Source organism: Nesoenas mayeri (genome assembly GCF_963082525.1).
Source record: "Nesoenas mayeri genome assembly, chromosome: 21".
In the NCBI taxonomy this organism is placed as follows: Eukaryota; Metazoa; Chordata; class Aves; order Columbiformes; family Columbidae; genus Nesoenas; species Nesoenas mayeri.
In genome coordinates this window covers 2,819,854-2,844,049 of record NC_137571.1, presented here as the reverse complement: position 1 = coordinate 2,844,049, position 24,196 = coordinate 2,819,854, and the positions used below count along the sequence as shown (strand labels likewise).

Genomic DNA, 24,196 nt, shown 5'->3' with positions numbered 1-24,196 from the left:
ATCACTTGGGTAGCGGTGGCACTCGATGTGATTTGCTCTTCCACCCCAGCCCTTCCTCCTCCTGCTTTTTTTACTGCTTCTCTTGGCCCGGTCCCATGTGTATGGTACAACACGAGCTCGCTCGCTCCTTCCAGCGTGGAAGTCGGGCTGGAACGACAACGCTGTAATGAGACGCTCGCCTGGCTTTTTGGTGCCTTGCCTCCAGTTCATTAGAGCAGACGTAGGAGGTTGGCTCAACTTAAAGCCCGGCTTAATATCCAGGAAGGAAGTTTCTATCCATTTTAAAGGGAACGCCACCTCGTTGCAACCATTCCTGGGATTGTCACCGTGGAGCTGAGTCTCGGTCTCGCGTGGATTTGGGGAGGATTTGGAAATCTCAGGGCGAGCTGGTTGAGAAGTGTGTTTGTGAAGTGAGTTGGAGTCTGAGAGCGAGGGGTTAACAAGTTACCTAATTATTTGGATTGAAGGAAATGATGTTTTTGTGTTTAGCTGTGAGTCAAAAAGGTTTCCCCCACTCCCGATTCAGCGTACCTCAGTCTTTACCGCACAGGTCCTTTCATACTACAGCTTTTCACAGCTTCAGAAAAATGTCCTGTTAATGTGAGCATGCACCTGCCTTCGAGAGACCCCCAAGACTGCAGGAAACCTGCTGTGTGTCATCTTCAGATATGATAGCGCTTGAAATATTACATTGAGGGTCGTGAGAGGCACCTAAATAATGCGGCGCGATAAGCAGCGTGACTGCGTGTTGGAGAGAACGGCTGAAATGCAGAGCCCTGATAAGCTGGATTTGTTGAATTTGTTAAGGAGGGCTTAAAGTCAGGCTGGGGGGGGAAAGATGAGATCAACAAATGCACTTTAAGACGTGGGCATGCTTGGCGCTTTCTCATCCTCCACCTTAAAAAAAAGAACAAAATACCGAATCCTGCTCGATTTTGGCCACAAACCCTGTCAGGTTATTTCCAGGAGGGTTTGAATTGGGGCTCCCATTTCATTTCCCCAAATCACCTTCTGCTTGACTTCTTTCAGGAATAAAACGTTCCATAATGATGCATCCTGTAAGCAAAACTCGGGTCAATTTTAATCAATTTGAAGAGTATTAGTAAGAGTGGTGCTTGGGAAAGTCCTCCGAGATGCGCGGACTGGCCTCTTGCTGAGAAATGTTAATGGGGTAATTACTGAATGGTGTTTAGGCAGAGACAGTTCACAGTGTAGCTGCTTGGAGAAAACTCACTCATCTTTCTTCCACTGGTAAAATTTAGTATCCTGGATTTACAGAAAATGTCCCCAAAGGAACTGATGTAATAAATGTATAATCGCGGAACGGAGCCATTTTCAGCAGGGCTGATCTTAACTTTCCAGGAGCTCCCGATAACTCTCAGTGAGAAGCAGTTGACCGAGGTAATTTAGAAATGTCCCATTTTGTGTGCAGCGTTCGCTTGTCCTGAGGTCTGTGTGTGAGCAGAGAGCCAGGCTCTGCTGGTGACAACCAGGGACAGGACAAGGGGCAATGGGTGCAAACTGGAACACAGGAGGTTCTGCTTAAAGATGAGAAGCAACTTGTTGGGGTGAGGGTGTCAGAGCCTGGCCCAGGCTGCCCAGGGGGTTGTGGAGTCTCCTTCTGTGCAGACATTCCAACCCGCCTGGACACCTTCCTGTGTAACCTCATCTGGGTGTTCCTGCTCCATGGGGGGATTGCACTGGGTGAGCTTTCCAGGGCCCTTCAACCCCTCACATTCGGTGACTCTGTGATTAGAGGAATAGAAAGTGTCTTCAATCAAACTTGACCTACTGAAACAGTCAGGAGAACAACCAGGCTCCCTCTGGTCGCAGAACTGAAACTACTGAGCATAGGTCAGTTATTTGAACGGTTTGGCAACTGATAATTTAATCTGCATTGATAAAGTGATGATGATGTATTGCTTCTTAGTTATATATTGAAATCTAAGTTAGATTCTAGATTAGTGCGAACAAGAAGGGGAGTTTTCCGTAGTTTAAAATGGATTTATCCTGCAAGTTTCCAAAGAGCGAGTGTTTGTAAGGCCCAAACCAGCCCTGTACTGTATTCCAAAGGTCAGGTTTAGGGTGGTTTCCCAAAGCGGTGGGTGCCGCCGCACGGGCTCTGCGTGTTGTCCGGGTTGTGGAGGAACTCGGTGGATTTCTCAAGTTTAAAAAAGGGAGGGGAAAAGGAAAATAAAAAAAGGAAGCGCACATTTCTGTGACGACGTCCTCAGAAAGACACGCTCGTCGTTGGAACTGCCCTGGTGAGACACCCTATAACGCATCAATGTTGTGCTTACTGCCAGGTATTGTGGGTGGTTTGTCTTTTGGGGGCATCTTTTCTACTACAGGATGAGTTTTCTTTGTATCATAACTTTAAGATGCCCTCGGCCTCTTTTGTTTCTCTTTAAAAGCAAAGCAAATAGGGCGGGAGGCCGTGAAGCGTGACCCGGTGCGCTGGCCCTTCCGAATGCTGTGGAAGGGGGGAGTCCAGGCTGGGGCGCTGACCTCAGCACAGCCACCTGCACCTGAAATAGGTCAGATGAAAGTGCTCCTGGCTGGAAGGTGAGCCCCGTTTGCTCCCGAATGAGGACGGTTGTCAGTTTGTGCCCGTTTCTCAGTTTGAACTCTCCAGGCTGGTTATGGAGCAGTTGGAGTTTCTTGCGCGTGGAGTTTGTGGAGACAGGGACAGGCAGGACAGTGTCTGAGCTGCAAACCTGAGCTCTGAAAGCTGGGAACACTTTGCTGGGGCATTTTGTGTTGCCTTCCGGGTGTCCCCAGGTCCCCCCCGCCACGTTAGTTCTGTCCTGTCAGTGACATCACGGCGTTGCCATGTTGCGGCGAGGCGACAACTGACCGCTCACTTCAGCCTTTGGTCGCGTGCATCAGCACAGCGTGGCTGGTTTTGGTGGATCTCCCAGACTTGGTATCGATTTGGGACAATCCCGCGAGCATCATGTTCGTCCGCAACTACCTGTGCTTCGCGTGCAGGTGCTATCACACCGCGTATACCTTCATGCCGGTGGTGAGTACGCGCAAAGTAGAGTTTATCTTGATGGAGGCGCTGCTGCCTTGATGCCGCAGGTCATGGTACCCCTTGAACTTGAAATATGGCAGAGGTTTAGTTTAGGGGAGGGTTTAGGAAGCAGCGTGGATGTGGTGTGTTCGTGGTGTTGGATGTTGGCACCTCCAAGACCTGACCCAGTGTTGGTGTCTCACAGCAGCCTGAGCTGTTGGTCACTCCAGGGGACGTGGAACATACTAGAAATGGCAAAGCAGCATCTCTGCTTTCATTAGGGTTACTTTTTAGAAACATTAAGCTCAGTTGATAAAGCCTCTTGCCGGCTTTGCGATCAAGACACAATGTTTTCCCTGTGATTCTCCATTTGCTGTGACTTTCCCCTGGAGGTTCCCCCGCCTCCCTGATGTTGGTGTTTCCCAATGGAGTGGAAAACCTGCAGAGTTTGAACCCAGGTCTCTCCCACAAGCAGCTGTAGATGGTACCTGGTGCTGCTGTGGCTGAGTTTCTGCTTCGTGCAGCTCGTTGATTTTGATAGAAATGGCTCAGAAGGGTTGGGGAAGCATGGGGAGGTTTATTCTCTTGCCTAGTCCAACTTATTCAATACAACAATGATCCCACGCAACTAATTCCTCCTGTCAGGAGGATGGTGCCAGGCTCTGCTGGTGACAACCAGGGACAGGACAAGGGGCAATGGGTGCAAACTGGAACACAGGAGGTTCCACTTGAATATGAGAAGCAACTTGTTGGGGTGAGGGTGTCAGAGCCTGGCCCAGGCTGCCCAGGGGGGTTGTGGAGTCTCCTTCTGTGCAGACATTCCAACCCGCCTGGACACCTTCCTGTGTAACCTCATCTGGGTGTTCCTGCTCCATGGGGGGATTGCACTGGATGAGCTTTCCAGGGCCCTTCAACCCCTGACATTCTGGGATTCTGTGATCATCTCAATAACCTCCAGGCCCCTGCAGTTCGCTGCTCCCCATCCTCAGACCAGCCTGATGCCTCTCACTGAATTCCCTGGGCCCGCTCGGGGTTTATGTTTGTACCGGCCTTTCGTTTCGCAGCCAAACAATAGTTATTGCCGGGGCCATGTGGCGCGTCACGTGCGGGTGTTTCTGCGGGGTCCTCGCCCATCTGTTCTCGGCTGTTTCTGGGTTATCAGGCGCGGGTCCAAGTCCTCGCAGGCAGCAGCTCCGTGCGGCCAGAGATTACGAGCACGAACCTTCCTGGCAGGAGCGGGTGGCTTTGCTTTTTATGCAGATTAGCCATGTGCTTCTCACTTGAAGGCGCCGTTTCCACAGGAAAAGCCGTTTCCTGTGTTTGGTTCTCGGTGGGCGGCTCCGACCGCGGTTGTGCCGGCCGTGCCGAGCCGGGCGGCGGGTTCGGGAGCGGGATTACGGCGCGGTGCCCCCCCCTTCCCTTCCACCTCCGCCGCTACGTCACCACAACACAACCACACGCGCTCGTACTGTTGGTGTCATTCATTCAGTGCCAAGATTGCTTTAAAAAATTCCCTTGGCCCCAGTTCAAACAGGAGTACAGCTGGGATGTGTTAGATTTTAGGCAGTCTGCCCTCAATTTGAGATGAGTTATAAATAGCAGTGCCGACTTCCTTAACTACCACTCTCCGAGGTAAAATGCAGGTTAATTACTGTGGGAATCAATTAGGGCTTCTCTCGGTTAAACAGCCAGCAATGCTTCTTATTATTTTTTATCACAAAAAGCGGACAACAGATCTGGTCAGGAAAAGATTGGGGATCCAAGGTGGGAGCTTGGGGCTTTTTGATGATTCTTTTTGGCCTTTCTGATTTTGGGGGCAGCTGAGGAAACCGCTTGTGGCCAATACCCACGTCTGCAAACCTGCGCGATGCTGATGTGAACTGGAGAGTTCAGTAAATGACTCTCCTCCTTTTCTTCCTCTGTAATAAAACACAAATACGTAATAAGGTAACGGAGGAAAGTCAGAATGACATTTTTTGGTACAGCTGCGGAGGGTTTGGCTCTGGATTCCAAAGTGGGATTTGCCTCTTCCCTCATTTTCCTGCTGAGACCATTGAGCAAGTCTCTTCCAATTTCACCAAACTGCTCTTTTGAGAGGCCGAATTTCTCTTCTGCTGGGCAAACGGAATAGTTTGTGGAATCCTCTTGAAGGAATTGTTTGTGGAATCCTCTTGTCTGCTTCTTTTAGGAAAACTCCGGCGTTATTTTTGAGGAATTGGCTGTTTTGGCGCTGCTGTTTCATTTGAGGGTCTGACATGCTTCACGTTACACACACCGATTTGAGAGCTTTTGACTTGGCAATTTCAGCTCGCTTTGGGTTTGCTGTTCCAGGCTCCGGCTCTAGAAATACCTGGAATTTCTGGAAATTGTGGAATTTCTGGAAATGGTGAAATTTCTGGAAAGCTCAGCGGTTTCTCCGGGGCACTGTCTCGCCGTCCCCTTCATTACACACCACACCAAACAACTTTGCTTTCAGAAGCTTCCTCTGGTGACAGGACCGTGTTTCGCTGAGGTTTGGTACTTAACGGTGTTATAAAACAGCAGAGATAGCGAGATTGAAGGGAGAATAGAAGCAATTTCTATGAATGCAAGGAGGTGTAAGCAGGGGGTCTGGACTCCAGTGATCAAGGAGCGACACTTTCTCTCAATTATGTCTCTCTGTGGCAGGGCCTTTGCTTTTGAAGTGTAATCACAGTAATCTACTCCTGCGGTTTCCTACTGAAAGGATTTCCCATGTGTCAGTCCAGAGAGGAATCCGCAGCCTTTTGCAGTCGGGGTTTGGTATTTCCTTATTTATCCCCAAGTGTTGTGCAAGCGGCTGGTGGAACACGGGTGTGCAGCATCTCTGCCCCCCAAAAACTGCACAGGAGCGCCTGGATCCATCTGCATTTCACCGGTTGACTCTTCTTGAGTAGTGAAATTCCCTCAAAGGACTGAGATTCAAGTAAATCTGACGGTAGGATCTTTAAGCCAGAGCAACGCTGCTAAGACAAGAGCAGTTAAACCCCGTTGCTGAAAGAAACGCATGTCTTTAACGGGAGATTTTGCAGCGTTTGAGATACACGCGGCAGCCCCAGGGAGCGCAAATGAGCCTGCACGGAGTCAGGAGTATGTGTATGAAATAGCTCCTTCATTAGAGATTAATTGGCGTTTACGTTTCTTCTGTTTATAGAACTTTATCTGCCAGGCTGTAGTTCAGAGCGATGCTCTTGGTGGTTGTTTTCAGCATCCCCTGTGTATTAGGGCCTTGTGCCGGTTCAAAGCGCCGTGAACTCCTACGCTGAGCAGTCAAGGTGACAACTTGGTCACATCCTGGAAATACGTTTGGGTTTTACGTTTTGGGTTTGTTGTTTTGTTTTTATGACTGCATACAAACTTCCGACTGTTCCTTCAAGTTTTTTTGTCGTGTTTCCTGTGGGAGTTGTGGAAAAGTGGATCTTCCCCTTGTTTCTCTCCATCCTGAAGGTACAGTCAGTTTTGTGGGTGACCACAAAGAAAATCTGTGCAGAGGCAGCGTGTGGTTCGTATTTAAAATAAAACTACAAAAGAGGAGCCTATTTGAGAAGCTGCCCTCGCCGCTGAGGTGAGGCAACAACCAGGAGGAAGCAAGTAACCAACGGAAGAGGTGTGGAAACGTTCCGTCCGTAGCCCCAAAGCTGCGCTTGATGGGGTAGAAGAAGAAAAGAGGTGTGAGGTGAAAGAGGTTTGAGCTGTGAAAGCTGGGGGCTGGGAAACTCCTTTTACATACCAAAGAAGATAATGCGGGGAAGGGAGGGATGTCAGGGTGGACGGTGATGCCCACAAAGCTCAGGAAGCATTAGGGACAATCCTTGAAAGATGTAAACACGATTTGCATCCTTAGGATGTATGGGAGCTCCGCATGGGTGCTGCTATTCAGGAGAGGAGTCACTGCAGCTCTCAGCGTTCAGGCCGCAGCCATCAAAGGTGTTGGGGTTTTTTCCTCACGCCCTCAATGGAAACTGCTCTTAAACACGGTACAAAACCCTGTGTGGGTGCGGGATCCAGAGCTTCTCCTGTCCGCTGAGCTCCTGCTGCCTCTGTGTTGCTCCTCAGTGGTATCACCTGCGACAACTTGAGCGTAAAAAGTGGAACGTTGCTTTCTCAGAACTGTTTTAGTATCAGTATGGACTCAAAGGGAAACGTCCAGCACATCTGAGCACGCAGGGCATCAAAAATCTGCCTCAATAAGAGCATCGCACTGGTGGCTGGTGGTGAGCGGCTTCCGCAGGATGGCAAATGCGGCGCTGGGGCTGAGCCAAGTGAAGGCAAGGACTCCGACCTGGTTCCTAATCAATTTGTGCGAATTTATCCAAGGGGGCCTGATCTCAGTTGAGTTAAGTCCCCCACTTCCCAAAACCGGGGTGATTTTCCTGCCGTGTCCATTAAACCCCCAAAAGCACCATTAACTCCCTGTGGTGCCACGTCCCCCTCCTTGGCAGCCGCTCCGCTTGCGTCTGCTCAAACCAGCCTCTGCAGGCCCTGCGTGCTGGGACTCCAAGCTCTTGGGGGAGGATTTTCTGACGTGTAGCACGCCGCACCAACTTTTTATTGATCTTTCTTTCCCCTAGGACGGGTAGATCCTGCAAACGTAATTGAAACGCTGCGCCGGTCCCCAGGATCCTTTTCCAGCAGGAGCTGGGTTGGTTGGGGCGATGTTTGCTTGTGCGGACCTGTAGTGCAAGAGGGGTGGATCTGCACAAATACCAGCCTAGGGCTAGGTGCGGTTATAGAGCCCATTGTCATGGTGATGGGTGGAAAACTCTCATTGCTATTAGTTAGGTCATCGGGAGATCAGCGGATGATTCTTATTCAGTCCCAGATTAAAGACGGCGCCTGGGATTCATTTAGAGGTCACTGATTGCAGCAGGTCGGTGTGGGGATAGTGCTTCCTAAGGCTGGATTTTGAGGTTTATAGTGTTTTCAGGAAATCTGATTGACTGTTGTTATGTCTTGGCTCCGGACAGGGGTAGCAGAGATTAAGAAGTTCTAGGAAAGTTGCATTTATTCCCTCATCACGTCTGCTCTAAAACTCGGCAACCCGGCTTTTAAGGCTGATGCTTTTTTTTCATGTATCCAGAGAAATGTGATTTAGAAATCTTTATTCTACAAACGGCAGCAGGCACAAAGCACGTGTTAGAAAATACGGCAAATACTGCAGCCTCGAACGCTGTGTCAGTAGCACTGCCCGGTAATATTACTGCATCAAGATGGATTAATTGAAATGCATAAGTGTAAATTAACAGCCCGTAGTGTTTTGGGAGACCTTGTTATATGTGAAGGAAGCAGTGTTTCTTGTGAATATTTAAATTTTCAGCCTAAATTTACCTTGTTGTGGAATACCTGGACATTAAACTACTACCTACTATGGGGAAAAGCTACTTACACTGATAATTCATCTTTCTTAATGATCTTTGCCCCCTTCTTTCCTGTCCTCCCGCCACGGGAGATATGTCAGCATAAAACATCTTCTCATTGGGTTTGTTCTTTGTGAAACGTCTGCGGGTTCGAAAGGGCAGCGGGAATCCCGCTGTGGTTCCCAATGTAACGGTGGGGTTTAGCACCTGAGAAGGCACAGATGAGCTTCTGCTTCTCTGCGCCAACCCATCCGAGTTTTTCTTTGGGGTTGTTTTGGGAAGTCGTGAGTGATTCCTGGAATGTACATCGTGTGTCGCAACTTGCTTTGCAGCCTTCGAGCCCGATGGATCAGATGGGGAAGATGAGGCCTCAGCCGTACGGAGGAAACAACCCGTACACGCAACAGCAGGGAGCTCAGGCGGGGCCGCAGCCAGGACACGGCTACCCGGGACAGCCCTACGGACCACAGGCTCCCCAGAGATACCCCATGGGCATGCAGAGCCGGACACAAAGCGCCATGGGCGGCCTCTCGTATGCACAGCAGGTAGAGCACCAAGCTTCTGTTCTCTCTGTATAGCAGGGGCGGGCAGAGGAGCAGCCGAGAACCTGAAGGGACCAGCCTCAGAGGGTTGGGATCCGTTCTTGGGTAAAGAGGCGTGTTGCTCTGCACCTGGATGTGGGTGTGACGGGTGCACAGGGGCCTCTTGCTTCCAGGAGAGGCAGCGGCAGAGCGGTGAATCGAACAAGGGAAAACTCAATAGCGAGGGCAGTGAGATATTCTTGCCACGGGTTCTGTTAAAGACGCAGCAGCTCTTTACAGGGCAGTTTTGGTTCTCTACCTGATCCACGTGGATCATGCTGCACTGTTTGCAGGATTTGAAAGGCTGCCTTTTGTTTCATGGAGCAAACAGTCTTTGCTTTCGATGTTACTGTCACTGGAGGGTGGTCAGATAGGGATTCCTAAAAACTTAGTTATGGTGCCTATTAACATTTTTTGTTGCTGCCAAGGATAATGAATGTCATACACAAGTGACTTTTGCTGTTGTCTGGGAAGTAGCTGGACAGTGCGATTTCCAGTACATTCCCAGTTAACTGCTTTGCACGTCTCTGAATTTTTTCCTCTTGAAAATAATCTTTGTGTGTGTGTAAAATATCTTTGTAACTGATCTAAGTTCACCCTCCTCTTCGGCAGATTCCTCCTTACGGACAGCAGGGTCCCAGTGCGTATGGGCAGCAAAGCCAGACTCCGTACTACAACCAGCAGAGCCCGCACCCCCAGCAGCCGCAGGCTCCGTACTCGCAGCAGCCGCCCTCGCAGACCCCGCACGCTCAGCCTTCCTATCAGCAGCAACAACAGCCTCAGTCGCAGCCGCCCCAGCTCCAACCGGCGCAGCCGTACCCCCAGCAGCCGGCTCAGCCGCCCCATCAGTCCCCGACCCCGTATCCTCAAGCGCAGCCTGCGGCCCCGCAGCACCAACAGAGCCAGCCGCCCTACGCGCAGCAGCAGGCGCAGTCACCCTACCAGCAGCAGCAGCAGACGCCGCAGGCGGCTTCCTCGGCTCTTTCGCAGCAGTCGTCATCGTACCCCCCGTCGCAGGCGTCGCAGCAGCAGTCTGCGTACTCCCAGCAGCGCTTCCCCCCGCCTCAGGTAGGCCGTCTCCTGCTTGCTTGCCTTCTGTAAATGTTCTTTCTTTTAAAGAAACTTGGGCGAATCCTTTTCTTCATGCGTTAAAAGCAGTTGAAGTCAGTGAGCTGGCTGGAACGATTACGGTAATAGATGTGCTGCCTTGTCATACCTAGTTCTGTATCTACACAGAGATGTTATGGTGCTAATACTGCAGATTTCAAGACTAGTGTCGCGTAAATGCTGCTGGTTGGCAATACCAGTCTAGGGGAGTTCATACTGGGATGGTTGTCACGCCGCCCACGTTCTCCAGGTGGTCCCAGAGCCACTTGGTTTAGCACAATAGCAGAGCTCAGTTTGTCGAGTGGCACGTGGAGGGCGATGGAGGATTTTGCTTTTAAATGTAAAACTTGGCTGTAGGAGGAGAATAAAGCAGCAAGCGCATGGAATTGAAGATAAAATCATGAAGCTTTATTTTTTAACTATAAATTTTATTTATTTTTAGCAAGGCTTAATAATATTTTAATAGTTGCGTGAAAAGGGAGTTGGGACCTTTCAGCCAATGCATCGAAGGCAGCTTTTGGAAGGCTGAGGATTTTAATGGAGTTGCCTTATTTGTGCGATGAAGTACTTAGAGCTATCGTGAGCTGTCAGATCCGGAAGCCGAGTGGGCATCGTCCCCGGGCAGTCGCTGTTCTTCAGGCTCTGTGATAGGAGAAAACGGGAGAGTTACTGTTTTGTCATGTTTTAGACATCACTCCCAGCCCGGCAGCGTTGGTAGGCGTGATGCCTTCAACTCTTTGCTCTCTTATTTCCTGTTCTGGGCAAACGTCACTGAGGACAAATCATTCTTCCACAGTGTGAGAATATACCAGAATGATTCCGGCAGAGCCTTTATTTTATTACCGTATTTATTTTTGTTGTTTCTTGATGTTTCAGGAGTTATCTCAAGACTCATTTGGGTCCCAGGCATCATCTGCTCCCTCCATGGCTTCCAGTAAAGGGCAAGACGACATGAACTTGAACCTTCAGTCCAGACCTTCCAGCCTGCCGGTGAGTGCTGAACGGGGCGAGGGGAGAGACGAGTGGAAACAGGGCTCGATGAGCCTGTGCCTTTTACTAAGTCATTAGCTTTCGGCTTCCCACTGGAGCTTAAATGTAATTTACCAATGTAATGGATTTGAGGGTAAAGTTTAACCCTAAATACTCCGCATGTTCTAGCTAAAAGATTTTTTGAGCTGTCTGTTTGCAGAGTGTGAAGCAGCCGACTGCCTTTAGAGCAGAGCCTGATCTGCGGGGAAAGGATCTCATTTTGATCGTATTTTCTCGTTCTTCAGCCCACAGTTGGTGCTTTGCAGCCTGGTTCCCTTTCTGTGTCATTGGATCCTTGTACTGCTCATTTAAGCTGCTTTGGTCCAATCTGACTGAACAGTTGGTGAAAAAGACAAGTTTATTAGTACCTGGAGTGAGGAAGATCAGTCACAGCTCCTTCCTTGGCAGATGGAGAATTATATTCTCTTTTGCATTCTGCATTTACTTGCTGTATGTCCAGCGAACAGTGGGATGTGTGATAGTGCCCAGTGTTCCAGCAGCTTTTGGGCCAGAATAGTTTAACTTCGGGTTAAAACTTCACCAAGAAAATGGAGAAGGGTTACAAGTTAAGATTAGTTTGCACAAGTCGGTCTTTGCCTCCGACTTGGAACGTCCTGAGCTGCCGAGTTCTGATTTTGCCGATTATTTCATTGTAACCGGTAGGAAGTGAGGGAGCTTTTCTTTCTTTACTCGGCCGCTGGCTGGGTCGGTTTTGGAAGCTGCGCTTGGGTTGGTCAGAGGAGGGTGAGCAGAGCAGTTATTTCTGCTCTCCGCAGCGAGAACAGCTCTGTTGTGAGCCCCTTGAAATAATTCCTTTGGATTGCGGCTACAAATTGTCACCCAAAACACAAAGTGACTCTAGTTCTGACCACCTAGTTGTGGGTTGTTGCTTTTTCGCTTTCTTTTCTCCTGCCGTTTGGACCCCGATTACAAAGATTTAATTTGTTCTGAGGCCTGGGGAAAAAATCCTGTTAAATAGCATGTTTCTTTCCACTCTGCCTCTCCACAAGTTCTTCCATGTGACCCATCTTTTGGCCAAGAACGTAGGAAAAGTGAAGCCACTGAAGTAATTGAAGAAATTGCCCTGGCTCGGAACGGTGGGAAGTCGCGTTGTTGATAGAGCTCCGTGAATCCTCCCAATCAGCACCCTCTGACTCAGATTATAGGAATTAGCTGCTCTGCTTAGCACAAGTGGCTCCTTCTCAGCACCAAGCGGGATTCTGTTTTATACCTTGTGGTTATATGTATATTGGGCCCTTTGCGAGTTTTCCTTTTGCCCAAGATGAGAAGAAAAGATCGCCGGATCCCTAGAAACGAGGGAATATGATCCTTCCTATGTAACCTCATCTGGGTGTTCCTGCTCCATGGGGGGATTGCACTGGATGAGCTTTGAGGTCCCTTCCAACCCCTCACATTCTGGGATTCTGTGTCATTCTGGGATTCTGTGATCATCTTTGGAAGTTTTAAATCTCCACCAATTTTGATCAGATACTTTAGAGACACAAATCCAGGGTGCAGCTGTTAAAGTAGGTCCGCTATAAGCTCCCTTCTGTTTGAAACACCTTGTTTACCTGACTTGATCACCAAATAATTAGCATTTAAGACATCCAGCAGTCTTTAGCTTGTTGTACTTTTGGACCTTCTATTCCTCAGTAAGCAAAACTTCAAAACAAGGAGACCCCCATGCAGCAACTCAGCTTTATTCTTGTAGGTGTCGGATGGTTCTTTGTCCTCTAGTTGGGATCGTGTCTGTGAATTGAGGAAGCAGCGGAGCGCGATGCTGGGGATGATGGGGAGAACCTATGGGGTGTTGGAAGCCGACTCTTCATTTCCGTGATCAATCTCTTGCACAAAGTTTGGCCTGGGAGTGCTTGGAAACAAAAGAGCTGTGTGGAAGGGCGCTATCAATTTCTTTTTATCTTCCTTCTATTGCTCGAATCTGTCTGCTTTAGGAAGTTTTATCCTGCTCAGGAGGATTCCTGGCTCCCTGTTTTGCCATTATGGATGACTTACAGAAGCTTAGTTAGTTTTGTGGGCTTTTAATTTTTTCTGTGGAGTTCTGAGCCCCTTTCCGAGCCTCAGGGGGTTTTAGGAGTGGCTCGCTGGGTATCTTGGAATGGGGCAAATCGTGCCGTGTATCATCTTTAATTAAACGTAGATCAGCTCCAGCAGGAAAAGGAGGTTGCTGCTTTTTTAGGTGCTTACAAAGTGTGAAATTTATGTACCCGGAGCCTTTACGAATCTTTGGCCTTTACACATTAATATTGTCCATCAACACTAATGCTGGAATTCAAAGCAATGAAGAGGGGATCCCCGTTGGGTCCTGTCACCGTTTCAGGAGGTGCTGATCTCCCGATGGTGACGTTGTTGGGTTGTTCACTCCACAAGCTCTTGTTGGCTCTGTCAGGGTCTGTCTGAGAACGTCACGTTGATTGTTCTGCAGGGGGGAAACTTCACGATCCCTTCCTGATACATATTCTTACGTCACTAAGTTTTTCCTGACGATGTTCCCATACTCACACTTTGAACAGCAGAAGAGTCAAATCACTGATTTCTCTGACTGTAAGTAGCAAAATGCCTGGTCTTCCATATCTACTGGTGCTGTTCCAGCTTAATTATGTGTTTCCTGGTTTCTTGTTCTCTTTCTGAAGATTGTATTTGCTGCATTTTGGGGGAGGACGCTGCGCTAACGTGAGCTCCGCGATGTGTTTTGCAGCGGCCCCGCGAGCGGCCCGGCTGCTCCTCTTTCCCTAGGTGAGAACTTCTCTGCGGAATCTGCGGTTTCCCCAGGGAGGCTCTGTCAGGATCGCAGCGAAACTCAACCGCGATCGCTATTGTGTACGGGAGCAGCAAAGTGCCGTCTTTTGTCTCTGGGTGTAATAGAGGAATAGTCATCCTCAGTATAAATGTGTTTCTCCCAGGAGATTCCTGACTCTCTTCTCCTTAGCAAAAGAATTCTTCCCAGTGAGTCTTACCCAGTTTATTTGGTGTTTTGCCTTTTGAGGTTTGGGTTCTGGGTCTCTAGGAGTCACATATTTCCAGCTATTCATTACCTTCTGCTTAGATGTGGAAGGTGCTGATGTGAGGTAGCAAAGAGGGCGTTAGGACACCCATTTGGGGTTGGATTGCTGATCAGTTCTGCTGCAAAGTTCTGCGGGCTTCTAGGCTGCTTGGGACGAGTTTTATATTTCGTTAGGAAACATGCAACAGATTGTTCTGTTGCCTCAATCTGTTTTATGGGCTGTGTGAAGGAGCTGGATGCGAGTTCCTGGTGGTTTGAGATAGATGAGGACTTCTAGGTCGGCCCCAGAAGCCATTTATAAGCAAGACCGATTTGATAGCAGTATAGACTGGCTTGTGTTTGCTTTTCACCGGACCTTCTGGGCTTTCTCTGACGTTTTCCTCTCTGGAAAGCAAAGCTGATGTTTTCAGTGGTGCTTCCATGGGAAAGATCCTGCGTGGGGTGGCACTGGAGGAATGATTGGGAGGTCCTGAAATAGCCATATTGCCTTTGGGTTTTTTTTGCAGCAAATATGTGATGAAGTGAAACTGGGGCAGCTTGGACAGAGGTTCCAGGATTCCCACCCAAAACAGCCTTAGTTTGGTTTGGTCAATGTGCTTGTTTTGGTCAATGTGCTGCGTGGCCTGAGGGAGAAACCCCATCCCGTTTGTGGGCAACTTGGTTTTGTCTTGTGGGGAGAGTGGGAATTGTTTCAATCTCAGTATTTTACACTATTGGAAAACCGTTCTACTCATTCAGCATCATTTCACGTTGATTCATCTCTGACATCAGGTCTGAAGAGTGTCTTGTCAGTGACAGGAGGAATAGAACCAACCCAAACCAAATTCCTGATCCGTATTTAGCGTCCCAATGTGCGTTCTGGTCTCAGATCTCTGCAGGATGGATGTAGCAAAATGAAGTTCTGTGTTGAGGGGTGAGAATTGAGGCTGCAGAGTTTGGCTTGTGCGCAGGAACCCGGCCGTGAGTACACGGAGCGTTCCTTTGGTCACCTCTCCCCCTCTGGGGTGTAGTGGTTTCTGAATTTGGACGCTGTGGAGGGTGTCAGGGAAACACCGTTTGGATTTTCCATTCTTCCCAAGTGGTCATTGCAACTTGTGCTCGGCAGGCACTTGAATAAAGTTGAGCTCTGTCAGCTGTGTCCCCTGACCTGGAAATTATCAACGCAACAGGCTGAACCATGGCAAAAATCTCTCTCAAAGCTGCCGTGGATGGGGAGGGAGATGCAGCCCAGGAAATGAATGTTTTCTTAAAAATTCTTTGAGCTCAAAATGAATCATATTGACCATTTATTTCTGAGGAGGGGAAAAGAACCTTTAAGAGTTGAATTTGCTGGTTACTTCAGGCCTTTTTAAGTTATTTTCCGTGTGGGACTTCCTGCTTCTCTTCGGTTTGTATTTGGCCTTTTGAGCTTATCTTAAGAGAGGGATTAGTGCAGATGCATTTCAAAGCAGGGAGGTTGTGTTGGGTGCACGGGCAGCACGGTGGATGTGCAGATGAACACCCCAGGAGCACAACACCCGAAACACGCTATAGAGAGATGGGTGCGCTCCAGTGATGCCCATACGAAGGCTTCTATCCCAAGTTATGGCAGTACAGGGAGTTGAAAGTGTTGTTTTCCTGACCAAGGCTCCTCCACCCGAGCTTTTCCCCGAGCGTAGGGGAAAGGGACCTGGGGGTCCTGGGGACAGCAGGGTGACCACGAGCCAGCACTGGGCCCTTGTGGCCAGGAAGCCAATGGGACCTGGGGTGGGTTAGAAGGGGGTGGTCAGTAGGTCAGAGAGGTTCTCCTGCCCCTCTGCTCTGCCCTGGGGAGACCACACCTGGAATCTTGTGTCCAGCTGTGGCCCCTCAGTTCCAGCAGGACAGGGAACTGCTGGAGAGAGTCCAGCGCAGCCACCAAGATGCTGCAGGGAGTGGAGCATCTCCCGTGTGAGGAAAGGCTGAGGGAGCTGGGGCTCTGGAGCTGGACAAGAGGACACTGAGGGGGGACTCATTGCTGGGGATCAATATGGAAAGGGGCAGTGTCAGGAGGATGGAGCCAGGCTCTGCTGGTGACAACCAGGGACAGGACAAGGGGCAATGGGTGCAAACTGGAACACAGGAGGTTCCACTCGAATATGAGAAGCAACTTGTTGGGGTGAGGGTGTCAGAGCCTGGCCCAGGCTGCCCAGGGGGGTTGTGGAGTCTCCTTCTGTGCAGACATTCCAACCCGCCTGGACACCTTCCTGTGTAACCTCATCTGGGTGTTCCTGCTCCATGGGGGGATTGCACTGGATCAGCTTTCCAGGTCCCTTCTTGTCCCTGTGATTCGGTGATTCTGTCCCCACACCGCACTGTGTGGAGGCTCCACCACCAGTAAACATCATCTCTGAGCCGCTGCTGTTGGGAGCCGCTGGTGCAGCTCTGCTCGGTGCTGGGCTTGTTTCCTGTTTCTATTCTGGTCGCAAGCAGCTCAGCTCTGCTTCCTGCCCGCACGCCTCGCACAGATTCCCCGAACCCCCCGCCTTGCGTTTTATTAGGAACAATTTCGCTCATGGACCCAAGCGAAAGAGGAGAGAGTGACCCCGCAGGGAGGCAGCGAGAGGGCCGGGATCTCATTCTCTTAGGCCAGGCTGGAGCGAGCAGGCGGGTCAGTGTTTAATCAGGAAATTGCTGTAGGATGACCAGTTTCTGCTCTTGGATCCCGAACAATAGTGTGTGCTCTGTCGCACGCACCCCCGGCGCTGCCGCGGATGGAGCGCAGAGCTGCTCCTCGGGTGTCGCCGAACTGCGCTGCGTGACGTGACCTCGCTGCGAAACGCGCTTTCTGTAAAACAGAAATGGGTTTTTTGCTTCCTCTTTGCTGCTGACTCGGTGTCATTGGAGACTCTTTAAATTGCACGGAAGCCTCTTGTCAGCCTGACGTGGGACGGAGCAGCCTCGTCCTCCTCCCTTTCCATCAAACCGCCCCACCTGAGGTCACGCAGTCTGACCTTCTACGCCGTGCAGAGCGGTCGCGGGGATAAACGAAGGTGTTTAACGTTGGCCCGCAGCCCCGCGTGCGTTTTAAACGCTGCCACACCTGAGCTCTCGCTTTACAGGCATCGTTTTCCTGCTGGCGTCCTTTGGGCGTGCTGGATCGACTCGTCTCGGAGACGCGCACGGTCAGAAACGCCGCCGAGTAAACTGTTTCCACATGGCACTGAAATGTGGGGCATGGCGGGGGCCCAGGGCTGCGCTCCGCCAGCACCTTGGGGATATGAGGCCGTTTCAAACCAGTCCTGATAATTGGAGGAGGAGCTGTAGAATTGCTTTTAATTACAATTTCGAATCGGGTCTTACCCAGGAGAGTAGTGACCTCTATTTACCAAACCAAACAAACAGGAAGTTGGATTTCCTCAAGTGCCATCTCTAGGAAAGGGCTGTTGTGGCACCCTGGCCCTGCAGGTAGCGCCGGGCGCACGTCAGCGTGTGCCTGGGCCAGGTTTCCATGGTTCTGCCACCTCTTCCCATGCGCGCTCGGCGCTCTGAGCCAGGGCCAGAGCAGAGTTTCTGTGGTTCTTTGTGGTCTGTCCGGTTTCTCTGTCCCGTGGTACCCGGGTGCAGCACCGCAGACGGTTCCTGGTGGCCGTGGTGTCTCTAGAGATGCCCCAGCTGGTGTTGGGCACTCAGCGCGGCCCCTCGTGTCCCCGCAGCTCCCAGGGCCTTTGGGAAGGAGCTGCTGGATTTCAGCTGTCTCTGCAGCAGCTTCTTCCAGCCACAGCAGATTCATCAGCCTTGCGAATACCTGATGCCTTAGAAATCTTCTCTCCTAAATCTTCTTGCCTTCTCCTTTTTTAGGAATCGATTCTGTCACTCTTAATTGTTTCAAAGAGGCTGATAATACTAAAAGCTGTCAATTGTCTTAAAATCCAAAGCATTGGCCTGAACTTTTAAAATGTTTTAATTGTTTCCAAGTCCTGCCTTTGCTGCATTTCTTCACCCACCCGAACTCGTGCGGCGGCACCATCGCACACCGAGTGACTAAATGCTTCGGAGTCTAAATGGAACACAGGCTGGAAAACACCATCCCAAGGGAGCTGGAAGATCCTCCCGGCTGGCGACAGGAGGGACAACTAACGCTAATGGAGCGATTGATATGATCTGGGGTTGGTCTTCAGACTGAAGCAGAGCGCTGGAAAACCTCTAGAAGATGAAGAAAGCTCTTTATTTAAAGGGTTTGTGGTCAGTCGTGTGAGACCTGGGCCGGGTTCTCACCTTCCCAAGGTGGGATCGGCCCTGCTGATGGATGCGATCGACATGTAGGTCTCTTTCCCCACGCATCCCCAACACTCTCCAAAAAATCAGCGTCGCCGAGAGCATCCTCAGGCGCTGCTGCGATGCTGCTCGTTGCGCGCAGTGTCCTCCACGTGTTCTTCCCGCAAGTTGTTTTAGGGCCAGCGTGCGGCTGGAGATGTTGTCCCTCAGTGTGACAGCGCTGCTGGGTGGCGCTTCGGTGTCAACCCAGGTGACACGACTTGGAACTCTTCGTGTCGTATCAACATTTAGATAAACCTGGCGGTGCTTTTTAGAAGCCGAGCGGCTTTCAAAGGGTTAAATGGAAACTGGAGAGTTTTGCTGCTGCGTCTCCCAGGGTCCTCAGAAGAGCTCCGGTGGGAACGCTGCCCTTCCAGGCCAGGGCTTTTCCCTTTGGCGACATCTTGTTCTGTGGATGAATCACATCGCTCCTTCTACTCTTGGTGCTGCAACTACAGCCTTCGCATCTCTCCAAAGACCGAGAATATGAAATCTGTGTTTGCTCAGTGGTCGGAGAGGGGAGAAAAACCCCTTTGCCTCCCGGTCTCCCTTTGTGTTAATTTTATTTGGAGGGGGAACAACCAAGGGGGTGGCAGAGGGGTAGGAGCGGTAGATGTGATTAAAGCTCCTGCCGAGTGGATCTGTGGGAGTGGAGTATCGACCTCTGAAAAATCAATGGCTGCTGCGGTAGCAACGCTGGCTGTTCCGCACGCTCTCCCGTTGCAGGAATGTAGTAAAGCCAGCGGCGCTTCCGTCTGCCGTCCTCTTTTTATTTTGTACCTGCTTTCAGCCGAAGAACCGGACCCTCCTGGATTTACCGAGGTGGATTAGAACCGCAGCTTATTTTTGCAACTGGAGTGCAATTCCTGGTGAGGCAGCGAGCCCCTCCTCCCGCGGCTCCTTCCAACGCTCCTTTCCTGCAGTGCAGCTACAGCTCCTACCAGCTCCTCTACAGCCAGACGGCAAGAACGAGCTTTTCAGCTGCTTTTTGAGCGAGGAAACTGCACGAATCTCTCTGGCACATTCTAGTCCCCATCTTAGGTTTGCTGTTGTCAGCGCTGATGCCCGAGAGGAGCTTCAGGAAGGGAATATGGATTCCACGTAGCAGAGGCTGACGCCGAGATGGTGTTGCCTTCCTGATACTTGTTTCAGTGGGCAGGTGGTTTTCCCTTGAAGTAGGAAAGGTCTAGTGCCCATTTCCTTTACTGAAGGGCTGCTTGGGTGAGTAAGTGGCACTTCAGAGGACCCGAATGTCCTTATGCTCGGTCTTGTAACCAGGATCCTTGGTTTTCCTCCACGAGGTTTTGCTGCAGATCCCTGTCCTGTTTCTGGTTGCTCACGTGTGGTCCTTGCTCAGATCAGAGGTTGAGCCTCCAGGGATGTATCCGAGGGGCCAAACACTCTGATTTCATTGCATCATTAAACCTCTTTGTTCCTTCTGCTGGCTGATCTTGTCCCATTTTGAAGGGAGATAGAAGAGGCGAGGCCATGAACTTAAAAAGCTTTAATGAAACATAGAAGTGTATTGTGCAGCTCGCGCCAGCGTGACACTGATCTCCTTTCTGGGCATCCCCCAGTTTTGGTGCCAGGAGAAAGGGATCTTGCCCTGTTAAACCAGACTTTGCAGTGTCTCAGAGGTAAGAGCACTGAGGGAGAGCTCTATATGGTCAAGAAGAAACCAGCTTGCGTTGCTAGGCTTTGGTTTTATTTGTCTTTAATCATCTTGGGTAGCTTGGGAATGTGGATGAACATGTTTCTCACACATACGTGAATCAATAACAGGTAAAATGGCAGCTTAAAAATATTTATTTTTGGGGTTTTTTTTCACCCCACTCCTCCCAAAGTGCGAGAGGGCGCAGAGCACACGGGAACAGAGCGTGAACAGGATCTTCCGCTCGCTTTGCATTCCAGCAATGTTCGAGGTGTGCAGGGAGGTTTTATTGGAGGGACATCCCGCACGCATCCTGTATCCGTTGTCTCATCCAGCCCCTCTGTGCACCAGGAATGATGCTCATCTGGAAGGTGCTTTTGGTGCTGTAAAGGTTGACTTGGTGTCACCCGCACAATAACTGACGGTGGAAGAGCACAGGGAGGCGGACGATGGTTCTTCCTGGGACAAGCTGTGTGTTCTGGGGACGGGACAGGACCTGCAATGCTACTTTGCCTTTGGAGCAGCACATTTTCAACGGGATTTCTGCTGTAGCTTGTGTTGCTCAGCTCCAGCTTCTGGTTTCTGCAGGGAAAGCGGTTCTGTAGCCTGATGTAAACGGAGCGTGGTCAGGTCTCCAGGCCGTGTTGTGAAGCACCAGACGCAAGATTCCGTGGTCTGTAGCATAGCAGGAGGAACGAGCCTCTGAGTTTCCCCAGAACAGCAGGGAGATCCTGGTTTGCCCATCAGCCATGTAAATTTTGCGATAGAGCGACCAAGGTATCTTGGGTGTGGAAATTAGGGGGAAGGAAAGGACAAGCTTGTCATCTTTAAGCCTTGAACAACCAAAGAAGAAACTGCAGAGAAAATGAAATTCTAGTAGAACGCAGCTATTTCAGTTAGAAGCAGTAGAGAGGCTTTTTCCCTTTCAGAAAGAACTGGGGAATAAATGCAGCCGTTGTTCTCTTGCTCGTAGCATCTTTACGCAAACAGCTGCCCTTATGGCATTTATAAGCTCCACCACACGCCCGTCTCCAGGTCGTAATTTCCTCGAGCGCTGTCTGGTGATGTGGCAGAGCCCGCGGTCCCCGTGCTCTCCACGCACACGGACACCCAGGACGGGCAGGGGACGGGCCGGTCCCCACGGGGACACCCATTTGCGTTCTGGCTGGTCCTCCCACTCTCTCAGCTTTGAATCTTCCCTCCTCTGGGATTTCATTACCTTGATCTTAAAGTATTTCTCGTTGTTTCATCTCGGTGTTTGTTTAACAAATGAGCGCCGTATCAGATACAGCAAAATGGTGGCTCCTCTTTTCATCTCAAAGAAACCTTTGCTGTTTGCAGCGTGAACTAACCGGCTCCCGGTCCTGCCGGGACTTGCAACCTTTTCCCTGCAAGGGTTGAACTCCCCTGACCCTCCGTCGGGTACCAGATCGTGCGATTTCAGGTTTGTTGTGTTGTGACGAGAAGGTGCGAGCGGCCGAGTCCCAGTTTGCCGGCAGCACCGACACACCACGCTGGCACCGGGCAGCCGATCGCAGCTGGAACGGTTATGGTGGCGGGGTCCCCGTGGGCTTCCCGCTATCGGGTCACATCCCAAAATAACACCGGGCAGTATTTCAAGTGAAGAAAAGCCCGGCTTTGGGGCTGCAGCCAGCCGGGAGTGTGAGATTCTGTGTGAAATAGTTGGAATCCCTCCAGCGTGGTTTTTTTTTTTGATCTGCATGGCAGATGAGCAATAAAATGCATTAAAAAAAACACATTGGAAACACGTGAGGAGATTCTCCAGCCCCTGACGTTTCCGTGGAGCTGGCAGAGTTAGCGCTGCCGCAGGAGGGGACGGGGGAGCCGTGTGTTCCAGGTCGTGTCCCGATGCTCGTGGGAGGCAAAACCACCTCCCCCAGCCGCTCCTCTTGGGCTTCATCCAGAATGCACCAGAGCTCCATTAGTCAATGAGCTTCTTTTATTAAAGGCATCTCTGCTCCCTCCATCCTTCACACCAGAGAGAGACTGAGATTTTCTCTTCCCCCTTAGTTTTCGGGATGCAAAATCCGAGCTGGATGGCGTCCTGTAGGTTTAGTTAACAGACCAACGCTGTGTCTGGATGGTTGGCATCCTGAGGAAATAACTCGGTAGGTGGAAAACAGCTCCTTACCCAAGAGCTGCTGGCGCTTTGGTGTTCGGTCCTTGCTTCTCTCTTCCCCTTGCAGGAGTTTTGCTCCTGAGAAACCTCATCCTGCTGAGGAACAGGCTCAGAAAACGCTGCTGGGAAACCGCTTATTGTCACATTTCATACAACTTACAGGTGAAAGTCACTTTATGAGTGACTTGATTTTTACGGTCCTGTTGCAGTTCACGTCCAACACCCGAGAAAGGTTGACGTGTAGTTCGCTTTTCACTCATTTCAGCTGATGATCTGAGATGATGCGTAGGGCTCGGAGGCGGTTTTTCCACCGTGAGCTCCGCGATGGTATGTTAGCAATGCAGAGGGGCCCTCGCTCGCATGTCGAAAGCAACCCTGTATTAACCCGCTTAATTAAAACAGAATGTTTTTAAATGACTTGCAGCGCTTCGGTTCAGCTTTGATGCATCGGCAAGGTCGAAGACATCGGCTTTAAAGATCGTTATCTAGTTACTTAAGGAGTTAATTTCCAAACAGTTTTTAACGTTGCTTCGCTTTCTGTCTTGCAGATATTTCGTGCCTGATGTTACCAACCCATAACCTCTTAGTTTGCCCCGTTCGTGTATGAATGGCGCTCATACCGTGTAGCAAACAGCGACCTCCTCAAATCCTGGAGGCAAAACCTCCTGTTTTACCTCTGGGAGAAGCCTGTCACTTGTACTGATAACAGAAGGAAGTTTTCCCATCTTGCTCCATATATGCCCTTCCATGCTGCTATTTTGTCTCCATTGTACATTTATAACGCGTTTTATTTTTCCTTAGAGCCTAAAAATCTCTCATTTAAGCAGCTGTAGGTTCTGCCCCACTGGTGTGAAGGTTTAACCGCTCTGAGCTCGTGGTGCTGGGGATTTGAAAGCCGCGCAGGGTTTTGGCCTCCAGCTCCGTTTCAGTGATACGAAAACACCGTTTGGATGCATTTGGTGATTCAGGCTAAAGGAACTGTAATATACTTAAGGGAAATAGCAGTATTTCCAGCCAATTTTAGACCGGACTGTATTGACTTCTGGACATTCTGATCCCTTCGCTGACTTAGGGGCTAGAGACGTGTGTCAGTCCTGGGGAGGAGCGCTCTGCTTTTGTTTGTTTGTGTTGGTCGATGCTTTTTAATGCACCATTTTGGAAATACCGTCTCTTTCCTCCCACTTAGATGGTTTCCACAGGAGGAATGTGGGTTTGTCAAAGTCATCCGGGGGCAAAAAACCCACGTAGCGGCATAAAGGAGCAAGATGTTACAACAGGAAGGTAGCGAAAATGGCGAGAGCTCTTAGACGCTATTTTTAGGCTTTTTGTGCCGTTTTTTGAAATAAAACAAAGCTGTGTTGGTTTTTTTTCTCAGGAAGGCTATACTCCAGCAGTAATCAATGCACCGATGGGGCTGCTGTGCGGGAGATGCTCTCAGACAGGAGCGGTAATGGACAGGGAGGATGGACACACCATGCACTAAGTCGTCCCACCAAGCGACTGGTGTTTGCAGCTCAAATTGGGCATTTGCCAGCATTTGTTAGAAGCGTTTTAATCAAATTCTGCTGTTAAATAGATCACATTGCCCCGATGCAGCCAACAACCGAGTGTCAGGACCAGCTCGCCCCTTTAGTCCTTCTGAGCGTCACTGTCCATCCAACAAGCGTGAGGAGGTGGTTGGGGATCTCCTGGCTTTTATTCCTCCGTAACCCCAGTTTTCCATGTCCTGGGGTGCGGTGACGTGCTGTTCTCCAGCTTAGATGCTGGGACGTGCCATCAGCGCCTTTTCTCACATTACCTACCAGACAGGAGTTGTTGAAGTGTTGTCAAAGCTCTTAAGTTGCTAAGTTTGCGCTACCCTGTGTCCGAGGGCCTCCCGCACCGCGCAGAGCTGGGAATACGTTACCAAACTGCTGCTAAACGAGCCATTTTCCACTCAGCGTGAACGACACCAGGGCGTCCAAGTTATTCATCAGTTGGCTCGGCCTTTCCGCGCGGTG

The 24,196-nt window shown here is 50.3% G+C and overlaps 1 protein-coding gene across 1 annotated transcript in view; it reads left to right on the top strand.

The window, feature by feature from the left end:
- The window catches only part of ARID1A (AT-rich interaction domain 1A), a 54,380-nt gene that overhangs the window by 12,759 nt on the left and 17,425 nt on the right, over positions 1 to 24,196 (top strand). Inside the window, exons 2-4 of the mRNA XM_080357413.1 lie at positions 8,724 to 8,936; positions 9,585 to 10,040; positions 10,956 to 11,069. Of these exons, the coding sequence (XP_080213539.1) occupies positions 8,724 to 8,936; positions 9,585 to 10,040; positions 10,956 to 11,069 (783 nt within the window). The remainder of the gene's footprint in view (positions 1 to 8,723; positions 8,937 to 9,584; positions 10,041 to 10,955; positions 11,070 to 24,196) is intronic.